Below are 12,934 nucleotides of genomic sequence, written 5' to 3'. Positions count from 1 at the left end.
TCTCGCCTTTTCTTCGTGTTTTTTTTTTTTTTTTTTTTTTTTTTTCTTCTTCCTCACTTATTTCTTCCTGTTGCCAAAAGAAAGGGTGTAATCCTTCTGATGCTGACACGCCACCAGAGAGAGGCCTTCTGTCAGCTCGGCCACAAGACGCGAAATTCCTAAAAACGATAACGCGTAGGACACGTGGACGGTTCATGCCGGCTCTGTTTCTGAAAGTGGGAGAAAGTTTGAAAGGCGAATTATTTTAAATTTCCTCTCTCTGTCTGTCATAAAGCTTTTTAAAGGGATCTAAATGTTGACGAGAAAGGGGGAGAATACTTTGTAAAACTTGTATAATTATTTTTGTGTCTCTTCAATGGATCTCTAGAAAGAATTTTTACTTAACTGATGTTTTTAGATTTTTATTTATGGTGTCTGTGTACAGAAATGTTGTACAGGGGGGTGCACAGTCTTGTCTGCTTAAATAAATACACAATTGAAGACTGAAAATGTTTGCGTGTTCTCTTAACTGATAAATGTTGAATGGTAAAATGGTAAATGGCCTGCATTTGTATAGCGCTTTTCTAGTCCATAGGACCCCAAAGCGCTTTACACTACATTCAGTCATTCACCCATTCACACACACATTCACACACTGGCGTGAATGTTTGATAAAAGAAGTATGAATAATGAATAGTATGAATAAAAATCCCAGTATAGTAAAAGTGTTAGCAGCCAAATATTCTTAAAATACCTCTGCAGTAAAAAGGTTTCTTTCTAATAAGGTTTAAATATTGATAATGTGTCTTGCAGTTAAGGATTACCATCTAATGCTTAAAGTGTTATAGGGAAATGTATTATTCATGATATGAAACCGCATCCCAAAGATGCTCTGTTGGATTGAGATCTGGTGAATCCGTGAACTCGCGGTCATGTTCAAGAGACCAGTATGAGACGATTTGAGATTTTTATCCTCTGAAGCGTACACTGTGCTCGTGAAGGGATTGGACACTGTCGGCAACGATACTTGGATAGGGAGTGGCGTGTAAGCGATGCTCAGTGGGTTTTCCTGGGGTCAAAGTGCACTGAGATCATTAGACTACCAGCAGCCTGAATCACTGATACAAGCGGGATGATTCCATGCTTTTGTGTTTTTGATGCCTAAATCTGACCTGTCCATCCAAATACTGCAGCAGAAATTGGGATTCATCAGACCAGGTAATGCAGGGGTGGGCAATTCCAGGCCCTGAGGGCCGGTGTCCTGCAGGTTTTAGATCTCACCTTGGGTCAACACACCTGAATCACATGATTAGTTCGTTACCAGGCCTCTGGAGAACTGCAGGAGCTAATTTAGCCATTTAAATCAGCTGTGTTGGTTCAAGGACACATCTAAAACCTGCAGGGACACCGGCCCTCTGGGCCTGGAATTGCCCACCCCTGAGGTAATGTATTTCCAGTCTCCTGTTGTCCCGCTGCTGTATAAAATCTGCCTCAGGGTTCAGCAATTTTCATTCAGACATGTTCTTCTACAACTTTGGTCATCTCAAAACATCTGTTCTCCTTTGACCTCTGTTTTTGACAAGCCATTTACACTCAGAGAAACTCCCTTGACTGGATGTTTTAAATCTTTGTGCAGGAAAATCCCAGCGGATCAGCAGTTTCTGAAACACGATTAACGTCCCTTAAATCACCTTTCTTCCCTGTTGGTGCACAGTTTCAAGTATCAGGTCCAAGTATCTTGATTATGTGTGTGCAGCGCTTAATTTCAGGAGAGCGTGTATAAATCTAACATGACATTTCAGTTGCTCTGTTCTGTCATGTATGTTTCTTCCTGGCCTCAAATGTGTGCTTCTTCACTTAAAAACTTTCCAGTATCTCTGCCACTGTTGTGCAGGTAATATACAAAGTGGTGATGAATAAAATGGCAATTTGGTATTTGATTAGGAGCTAAAACCTTATTTATCTCCCAGTTTCCCAAAGGCAAAACCACATGTTGATGATATATTTTTAAAAAAAATGTCAGTTAGTTCCCCCTAGTGGGCACAAATTAATAATGCAGCACAAATGTCAGCACTTTTAAGTAGAACTGAATGATTTACTTGAAGCTCCGAGTGTACGCTGTCATGTTTGTTTACACCAGACTGTGTTTACAAGAAGTCGGTATGGTAACAACAGGCACAAGTTTCTTTTATGTGGCTCCACGTGATCTTTCAGAGGAGGACGCACATCTGCAGCGTGTCTTTGTTGGGCACACGGAGCTCACTTTCTCCTCTTTCCATGTTATGATGGATGCTGGCAGCCTCAGTTAGCCACCAGTGACAGCTCTTTAGTGTTCCTCTACACAGGAGTGCAGACTGTTAGCATTAAGGCGAAAGTGTTTTAGAGCTTAGCTGCCTACACACAATGACTAATGACCTGATTTCCCTGCATTTGTTTTTTGGCGTGCTGGGGTTTTTTAGTTTTGTTTTCAATGTATTTGTCATAAAGAAAGAGATAAAGTGGATGTGGTTTTTTGCTTCTCTTTCATCCTATGTACTTTTTCTTTGTTGATGTGACCTGTTGATGTGACCTCTCACCATTTCACTTGGCTCTTTCTGCGCCCATGATTTCATTCCAGGACAAAGACAGTTGACTGATTTTCTAGTGCAAACATGAGTCTTTATTACAAACAGCCATCAGCATATTTTGGTCGGTGCTCTATTAATTTCATATGTTTCTCCTGATGAAAAAGAAATAACGAAACCCACACAAACCATCGGGGAGTTTTCCATAAACACTGTTGGAGCTGAGGGAGGATCCTGTCCATCACAAGAACCATCTGATGGCTCTTTGGCATTGTCAGAGACATCTGGAGGAAGGTGGAAGGGGAAAGGTGGAGGTGAGCCCCATGAGAGATGACATTCATCTAGCGAAAGAGTGTCTCAGCTAGGCGGAAGCCACAAGGGGAGGTTGGACAGAATGGAAAGGCTCGATCTATCATTGCACTTCAGTAACAACAACTCAATCAAACATTGTTTCTCTTTTCTTGTCAGCCCCGTGACACACAACTCTTTCAGTCAATAAATAATCTTCCAGGAGCTCTGGGGATCCCTCCGTGCTGTGGGCCCACCACATCTTCATCATCAGCGGCTCTGAGAGAGAGTCGCATGTGAAGCTCTTCATGCCACCATAACGCAGCAAACATTCATCGGTGTCAAATATGTGCTCACTCAGCAGAGTCAAGTCTGCTGGAGGCTCTCTCCGTGTTGCGCGGAGTGAATGTGACAGTAGCGGGCAGCTGAGTGATGATGCTGGCGTTGCACATCAGCTGGGTGAACACGCTGCTGTCCTTCACAATGCTGGTAGTAAATAGGGTGGTTTGCGTTAAAGGAGGGGAGCTGCTGCGGCTGCTGCTGCCTCGCCTGGATAAACCGAGGAACCGGCGGAACAGGGACTTCCTGAGGAGGATGTAGATCCAGGGGTCAAGGATGGGGTTAACTGAGGCTATCCTGATGGCAGCCAGGTCTGCTTTGAAGTTTTTTTCATCACTGAAGCAGTTTTCAAACACACGAACCTTAAAACAGAAGAAAGGAGCTGTTATAATATATTTCTTTAGACTGTTAACAGCTCATAAGCAGAAAGATTTCCTGTTTTGTCATCTTAAAAAAGAAAAGTTTGTCAAATCAAATCAAATTCCTGGATTCCTGGATTGAATGAGCAAACTCAACATTAAGGCGCTGTCCTCATGTAGACTACACCTCTGGTTACAAATATTTTGCAAGCTGTTGCATTATTAATTTCTGCTATTTGGGTTTAGCTGGACATTGTAAGTATAAAAAATAAACGTTAGCTTTGAGCAGAAAATGACTAATAAAGTCTGTTCTGGAGACAGGGACTTTATTTTCTAACACAATAAAATCCACATTGTTTAACACAGTGTAAACACTTCATGGCTTTTCTGAAAAGCCAAAATATAAAGTCCCTGTATGAGGTGAAGAGAAATGATCAAATTTTATCCAATTAAAGGCAGATTACACCCTGCACCAGTAACCAGCCTGTTGCAGACAACCATTCACAATCACACCTATAGGCAGTTTAGAATGAACCTAACCTCCTGTCTTTGGACTGTGGGAGGAAGCCTTAATACCACAGTACACAGGCAAAATAAGCAAACTCCACACAGAAAGGCTTCAAACTCGGGAATTTATTGGTGTGAGGGAACAGTGCTAACCACTGTGACCAGGTAATGACTGGACTTTAGAAAACAATATAGATTATATTCATCAAATATACAAGAATATTTAATGAACTGGCATGCAAGTAAAATGCCTAAAATGTGAAGGTAGCCCTACTAAACTGTCACCAGAAGTTTTCAGTTGTAGTCATTTTAATGATACATATTGTTGTGTGTGTGTGGGATATATATTTATCCAATTATATTAGGTTGAACTTCTGGAGTATCTGATGCTGAACGTACTGAACATATTTGCTGGAATCAAGCAAACTGAGCAAATCAAGTACTACGTTCGTCCACTTTTAGGTCCTTTTACAGATTTAAGTAGTTCCTCGTTATTTCACAGGCAGTTGTTGCCTGTGAAATTCAGGCTAACTGCGTGCATCGCTTTAGAGGAAAAATACCAGGATAAACTGGAAAGTGGGTAAAATTATTTTTGGCCAGTTTTAATTAAAGCTAACGACGTTAAAATGCATGTTTCGCACTGCTGTGTCGATACTAATCAGTACAATACTGGTAATTCCTCGTGTTTATAAGTGCCAGGCAGTGTTACAACAAAGTTTCTCTGCGCACCACTCGTTAATTAAAGACTTCTCTTACCACTAGTGGGGCTGAGCAGGCCAGGACCACCACAGAAGTCATCACCAGCACCGCGATCATTTGAGTCTCTGCGGCCGAGGACAGAGCTCTCCACCTTTCGCGGACGCTGCCTCTGGTGACGGGCAGCTGCACGACCCTCTGGCGCATCAGCAGCAGCGCGCCGCACACCGCCAGGTTCAGCAGGATGGTGCCGAGGATCAGCAGCAGGCTAACGACGCTGTACAGGACGAAGTAGGTGGTGGACACGGGGTCGTGTTTCCTCCAGTCGATGAAGCACCAGGTTTCGGACGGCTGCAGTGTGCTATTCGCCATGCCCATCATTGGGAGGCAGCAAAAGAAGATGTGACTGATGTAGATGCAGAGCAGAAGCTTCTGCGCGAAGCGTCGATCCACTCCCCACCGCTGGTAGGTGTACGGGCAGCATATGGCCAGGTATCGCTCTGCTGCCATGGTGCATATGATGCTGAGTCCGGTCAAACCGAAAAACAGCAACAAAAAGGACTGAAACTCGCAGACATGTTGGTCCAACAGCACATTGGGGTTAAGGTAGTTGGCTATAGTTATCGGACTGGCCAGGCAGGTGCCCAGCAGGTCCGTCACCGCCAGCCCACACAGCAGCGTGTAGAAAGCGGAAGATTTGCGCTGCTGTCTTGATACCGAAAGAACGATTATTGCAATTAAATTCCCAACGGCGCCTCCAGCAAACATAAAAAGCGGCAAATTGATTGATTTCTCGACACGGTCTGTTTGTGAATTCTGAGTCGTGGTCTCGTTTATTGAATAAGGTCCGTGCGTAGAGTTTGAGCTTTCCATTTCTATCCACGAGATAGCCTTAGTTACAGACGCTACCTGTGGTGTGTTGTGGGTTTGGAAGCGCAGTTCCTCTTCAGCCTACTGTAAGAGAAGATAATGACTCAGCAGGGGCATGTTCTCTGGTAGTCTCATCCCCTCTGCTTTCCAGTAATCCAGAAGTTACCGAGAGGTCGTGGCGCAAAGTTGTGGGCAAAGTGGTGGGTTGTCTCTAATATACTGAAGCATTCAGCAGTCTGACAGAAGTGATGGATAGGATTTCCGTTCCCTTTCTCATTTGTCAGTGAGCCGTCAGTGATGTCTGTCAGGAAGTGAACTGAACAAGGGGGTAAAGAGGCGACAGTGTCACAGATGAGACTTCAGCGGAATTTTCTGTGTTAGATATGAGTCACATTTGGTTACAAACAAAGATCTAAACGTTTGAGGCAACTGCTAGATTAAGTGATGTGCGTTCGATGCGCGCAAAAACAAACAGTAAAGTTAAATATGATAACTGTGCCTATAGCCGCTTCCAATAACACTGTTGAAAAGTTTTCAGTTTGAAGAATAAAATAAAATTTAAATGCCAATTACACGTTTAAAGTGTGCCCACCCAAACACTGTACGTTTGTTTTTATGAATGTGAGGTTAATTGATAATGGATGGATGGATGATGGATATTTAAATGAAAGAAATGCAACATATGTTTATGAGCATGGTACTCCAAACCTTTTGTCTTTAATAATCCACACATATTACTGTAAACCTTTTGCTAAAGTAACTTAATACTAAAAATCGTTTATAGTGGGGGTGTCAAATATGAGGCCTGGTGGCCAGAATTGGCCCAGCAAGGACTCCAATTTGGCCCCATGGATGGCTTTAAAAATAGTGAATGATGGGCTTAAGTTTTGAACTTTTGTCAGTATTTTCATACGTTTGACAGCTTTTAATAAATATCTCTCCCACTGACAATCATAATACACTAAAGTAATAAAGTAACGAATCAATAATTAAATGACAGAAACGTTTCTGTTATTTCTTTACTTTACCTTTTTATTTACTATAGAAATTTCTGTTTTGTCTTTCTTTTACAGAACTTTTTTTGTTCCACTTATCCTTATCAGGGTCACAGGTTGGCTGGAGCCTATCAGGACTTTTACAGGGCAAGAAGTGGCGTACACCCGGGACAGATCAACACAGAGACACTCACATTCCCTCCTATGGGCAATTTTTATCATATTCACTTAACCTAACCCCACTAACTGCATGTCTTTGGACTGTCGGAGGAAACCAGACTACCCACTCAAACATGGTGGAGAGCCATTGAGCCAGATGGTGGAGTCGAACACAGGACCTTGTGCCGTGAGGCCATAGTGCTGCCCTTTTCTGTTATTCTGTAGTAAATGAAAGAAATGGTGGCAGCGTGAAAAAATAAATATGTTCTCTGTAATTTTACACATTTATTTCTTCATGCTGTATAAGTCATTTAGAAAAAGATTTACTGTTGAAAATGCACTTTTTGTTTCTTATATAAAAAATATCTCAGGGATCGTAAATGCGTAGTTAACTGTCTTTAGAGTGACAGGAAGGGGAGTTTCACAGGTCTGGCTCACTTAACATCAAAGTGCGTCGTATGTGGCCAACCACATAAAACATTTGTACTCTGTACAAATGCATTGCCATTTTGTTGGTTCATATTCAATAATGATTAAAGTCCCATACATTTTGGACACCAACTACTATCAGCCACAGAAAGCTATTAATATAAGAGCACGTTGACTGCAATTGTTTTCCATGAAATGTCATCATCTTTCTCTGAGGAGTATTTCTTAACTAGAAATGGGTGGCTTGGATTTCCACATGTGGTCTAATTCATTCCAGAAATTGCAGATGTAATAAACAACATCAGAACTTACAAATCCCAAGCAAATTAACTACAGATCTGTACTACTTCCTATTTTTCTTTTTTGTTTTTTAACTCAAACTAATTAATAACGTTTCTGTTTGTGTGTGATGCTCTTTCTTTGCTCAGCAGTGGAAGAAATTATATGAGCGGGAACATTACATCAAGTGGAAAAGCTTTTGTCTATCATTTGTTCCATAGGGTTTCTGAGGGTGCTGTTTTCCCAGTGATGAACCTCTGGGTGCAGCACGCACCTCTGTCCCAAACAGAAGTTATTGTAAATGGTAGTGAGGAAGAGCAGAGCCCCGACAGACAGCAAGAACACCCGGGACGTCATTGCACTTAGCCTGCTCCGACTCTCCAGCCGTCACACATTCATTACAGTGTGACTTATGTTTACAGTGAGGAGCAGCGGAGAGGGGGTCTCTGTCAGCAGGCGACCTTAAAAGACAAAACAAAACACCTCTCTGAGAGGTAAACTGCTGCTGCTCATGCCTGCTCATGCAGACAGAAAGGAGCTGGCAGACTGGAAAAACAAAGACACTTAAGAGATGCCAAAGCCTGGAAACTCCAAGAGCAGATGCAATGTTGCTCAGTCTACAGTGAATCACGGGATATTTAAGACGTCAGTGGTTTATAGACTTCTCGAATGCTGTAAAGTTAATGCATTTATTGTAAATGCACTTAAAATGTATTATCTCTGTCTGTGGTCTCAGCTGTGGTCTGGCACTATAAAAGTGTCTGTGACTTCACCGTGTAAGGAAACAGCACAAAAAAATCCAGCCTTGTGCAAAAGTCTTGAGCCACCACACATTTGTTCATATTTTGCTTCCAACTTTCTTGTATTTAAGAAAAAATAAGACTTTCTGAAGGGTCTTCAAGCTTTTTCTTTGGACATTGGCTGCTTTTTCACTCATTTTCAGTCCAGTCGGTAAGCATGACCATTTCAGAGGAATCACTGTGTTTTTTTAAGCCACTTAATACTGACCTATGAATCATTCCAGCATAAAAAGTCACCTACACTACACACAACACTGGCATGAGGCAGTGTTGTGTCTACAATAACAGACAACTTAACAAAGAACTAGTTGAAATTATATCTTTAGGCACTTTGTTATTAGTAGTCCGTCACGTATGCCTGTTTCTTTTGTTGAATCTACAAAAACAAAGATAAGGGTGACAGGAATGAAAATGGTACTTTTATTTCTACAGTGTTGTTCAGGAATATTTCAGCAAGCTTTGGAGTGTGTCCATAAAGGAATGCCCAAAAGTGAGAACAGATGAACAGTATCTTAGAGTTATCTTCTGTTCACCGAAGCTTCATCAGATTTGACTTCATCAGGTATGCCAGATTAAAAACACACCCCAAACGCAATAAAACAGAACAAAAGGCAGCCAACATCCAAAGAACAGCTTTGAAAGTAAAGAACTATTCCTGAAGACTACATCACAAGAAACTGCGAGAAAGCTTGTCTGAGAGAGTTCAGGCTGTGCTGAAGAATAGAGGTGGTGCTGTAATTTCATGTATGTTTGCACGTTTCATTAAATCGCTGCATTGATTCTTGCTAGCAAAATATAAAGAAATGAGGGTTGGTTCAAGACTTGCACTGTACATAAAAGTCATTATGAAGACATTTTCATGAGATTTTTAGCAGTTTATCAAACACTGAACTTGTGTGGTGGTCATTTGTTGCCATGTTGGTGACGTCTGCACATCTACAGCAATACAGGTGTTGATGCACCGAGGACAAACTTAAAGAATCCCAGTCACCTTCTAAGATTACCTATGACCGATGACCTACGCAGACACACAGGACAGGTGTTTTCTTTTTTAATAAATACTCCCTTGAATATCCAAAATAATCAGATTTTAGTATGAACATGTCTCCAAAGTCTGTATTAAAGTCTTGAAATTTTATTCAGTCCACTCAACGGACTAAAGAATAATCCAGAATTAGGCGTCTTTGAGTTCTTTGGATCTTCCTGTTACCGGAATCTGTGTGTTGGATTCAAAACTAACTTCTAACTAACTTTTTTTTTTTTACATAAGAAAGGTTTTATCCCAAGGTTTTCTTTATTTAAAAAAATGTTGTTGTTTTTTCTTTTTTTCTCACTTTAGGAGCAGACAGGAAGTGTGCATCTAGCTTCAAATTGTTGTTGTCTTATATCTGTTTAGTCTGACCCTTTCTAAATCTGGACCCTCCTCACTCCTACTCCTTTGTGGAGTTTAACAGGCATGAGAACACAGCACTCACCCCACTGTGCCACAGTTATAAATATGTAGATTTAAGGCAAAAGTTACAGCTGATTATTTGAGATGCCAGCGAGTCTAAACACGACCCATGGGACATTGTGGCTGGTAAACTCACTAACAGCAACAAATGAATTCCAAGTGATAGTTTCATCAAGCCCCACAAAGTATTTGGTGTAAAAGGCGTTTGGGGATTTTATAGGGGAGGGAAACTGAGGAGAATTGGACTCTGCTGTTTCCTGGAAGTGAGTCAAGATTATCTCCTGGGTCCCCGAAAGCACAAAGGAATTCAGAGTTAAGGTCAAGCCTTGCATAAGCATGAGCATAACATAAGCATTAGATTAAGTTAGCCACGGTAACAAAAAATAAAAAAATAAAATAAATATCAGGGAATCAAGGAAAACAAAATCACAGCCCCCACGGACATATGAAGTTAGCTGAAGTATTGTGTTCTAAATAAACGATGGAAGAATAACAGGAAAGCAAAGGCATTCATACTCCTAATATGAGCTCATGCAGTGGTGATGTTTAAGCGACCGCCGAGGTATGGCTGTCAGTCTCTACAGGATGTAGGATAAAAAGGAGAGCATTTATTAATATAATATAAAATTCTGTGACTGTAACTGGGGGAAAGCTGCCCATAACGTGGACAGAGTGGTTATCCAGATAGTTACAGTTAGTTTTTTCATTTTCATCTTCGTACACCGCTGCAGTGCATTTTCAGTGAATTAAAAAAAAATAATACAGATGTGACTGAAGTGCAGACTTTCAGCTTTAATTAGAGGGTTTAATAAAAGCATTGCAATAACTTTTTAGGAACATTACATCCAGTTTTTATACATGCTTTCCTGTTTTCAGAGGCTCAGTAAGTAAATTCGACTCTTGACCGGCTACATGAAACATGTTCCTTTGTTATTGCCTGACAAGTTAAGGAGTAAAAAGGAGGGTCTGGCATTGTGTTGAACCTGAATTTGATAGCATTTTACTGAAATTGCCCAAAATAAGGTCCACAGAGATTTTGAAGGATGGTGATAATATTAGGCTGGAAAAACAAAATAAACGTGTCAGAGAAACAGAAAACACTTTAGGAGAGCCTCAGCAATCTGAGATGAGTGCACAATGGTGGAACATCCCCGAGCAGATTCGTCCGATCAGACAGCGCTTCACACCGTAAACTGATATTGACCCCAAGAGTACTGATAAGAGTTTCTCAGGGCAAAGAAATAGTCAGTCACCTGATCTGAATCCAATGGAGCAGATTTTCAGTTATTAAATACAAAGCTGGAGGCAGAGAGACCCACAAACAAGCGGCAACTGAAACCAGCTCCAGTGAAGGACTGGCAGAGCTTGTCAAGGGAGGAAACACAACATGTCCAGGGGTGATGTCATGTGCAGAGTCACTGACTGCAAAGGATTTTCATCAAAGTATTAAGAACAGTCATTATATTTTAAATGATCTTAGCTTATTATGTTTCATCCTCTGAAAACATCAGACTTTGTATAAGAATGGTTGTAGCTGCTAAACTGTTAGTTAAACACCCTCTGGTGCAGAAAATACATTTTCCAAAAACCTATTAACCTAACCTTCTAGTCTGAGAGCGGAAGCTGAGCTGAAATCAGATCTCGCAATAGGATAACAATCCCAACAATACAAGTGCACCAGAGCGGAGAGGGGGGGAAGCAAATCAAGATGTTGTAATAACCTATTCAAATGAAATGCTGTGCATAAATGAACGTCCCCAATTCTCATGAACTGGAGCAGCTTTATAAAGTCGGTGAAAATTCTTCCACATAGATGTAAGAGACTGCTCAAGTCATACAGAAAACAGTTACTTCAGGTTATTTCCTAGCTTTATAGTGTACACACTTTGTATTACTGCAGTTTGCACTGTTCTCTTACACAATGTCAGTTTTACCTTTACAGTTTGCTTGAAACTAACTTCACTTTTACTTTTTAGCTAAATCCCACAAAACCTGAAACTGCAGTTTTTTCTGTTTTTGTTTCTTTTTAATCAATTAATCAATTATACTATTATATTATTACTTGTTTGCTTGTTAGTGTGAAGTTTCAAAGAAAAAAAAGAAAACCTTTAAGAAATTATGAAAGAAAAAAATCTTCAGAAGAAGAATAGGGGCATGTTTCTGGGATATATAGTCTTTTGTTTCATTCTCTGTCAGGATGATTCCAGACTTCTTCAACAATGGGGAAGTTTGAGGTCTGGGGAGGCCAAGCCACTGCACTGGAAGTGTGTTTGAGATCTTTGTCATGTTGAAAAATGAAGCTGTTGCCAATCACTTGTTTTCCAGATGGTATTGCATCGCGGATCAAAATCTGAAGGTACTTTTTCAGCATTTATAATTCCATAAATTTTGACAAGCTCTGAAACAGCAGTGCCTGAAATACAGCTCCAAACCTCCACCATGTTTTACAGATGGATGTAAACACTCGCTGTTGTACCTCTCTTGACGTCCTTACCTTGTAAGGACACCGTTGCACCTCTCTTGGCGACAGTGAACAGTGGATGGATCAACTGAGGGTCCAGATGAAGGTCTTAACTCCTGTGTCAGGTCTTTGCTGAATTTCTCCCTATTATTAAGAAACATTTAGTCCATCATTTCTTCTTCATACATGATGTGCTATTGTGACAAGGTGCTAGTAACAAAGTGCTTAAAAATATAACTTAAAATGGGCTCTTTGAATAGTGGTGTAGAAGTGTTACGTGGCTTGAATGGTCAGGTACAAGAACTGGACTGAAATGATTAAATAAGCAGAAACAGATCTTCAGAAATCCTGGAGAATGTACTTAATTATTAATTAATTATTCACTAATTTAATTATTTATTTCCAAAGACCAATTTTTGAAAAATACTACAAAGTCTGACTCTTTGAAAGCAAAGTACACAGAAATGAGGGCAAACTCAGAACTTTTGCACAATACTATAACATTGCAACCAAACGTGTACTTTATCCTGATATGTGCACACCAAATCTATTCAGCTTATCCCCTTAACGTTCATGATTGCTGCAGTGACAGGGGCTGGGTATGTGACCCAGCTTTTTGAGTTTATTTTAGATTTGTGATATTATATTGAAAATATGTTAAGTTCTTGTGTTGTTATTAGTAGTTAGGATTTAGTTGAGTTTTGTTTTAGTTTTCTTTCACCTGTGTCTCCTGGTTTATGAGTCTTTTCCCTGTCC

The 12,934-nt window shown here is 40.6% G+C and overlaps 1 protein-coding gene across 1 annotated transcript; it reads right to left on the bottom strand.

Moving 5' to 3' along the window:
* Positions 1 to 1,363: 1,363 nt before the first annotated feature.
* Positions 1,364 to 6,039, bottom strand: LOC102298883 (prostaglandin E2 receptor EP4 subtype). The gene is made up of 2 exons (XM_005934920.3): positions 4,793 to 6,039; positions 1,364 to 3,532 (listed from the first exon to the last, which is right to left on the bottom strand). Exons 1-2 carry the CDS (start codon positions 5,603 to 5,605, stop codon positions 3,185 to 3,187), a joined length of 1,161 nt encoding a protein of 386 aa, XP_005934982.1. The 5' UTR covers positions 5,606 to 6,039; the 3' UTR covers positions 1,364 to 3,184.
* Positions 6,040 to 12,934: the final 6,895 nt, after the last annotated feature.

This window comes from Haplochromis burtoni, unplaced genomic scaffold, assembly GCF_018398535.1.
Source record: "Haplochromis burtoni strain Fernald_Lab_line unplaced genomic scaffold, NCSU_Asbu1 Contig_189, whole genome shotgun sequence".
In the NCBI taxonomy this organism is placed as follows: Eukaryota; Metazoa; Chordata; class Actinopteri; order Cichliformes; family Cichlidae; genus Haplochromis; species Haplochromis burtoni.
The sequence above is the reverse complement of the archived record's forward strand: the minus strand, read 5'-3'. Positions and strand labels throughout refer to the sequence as shown.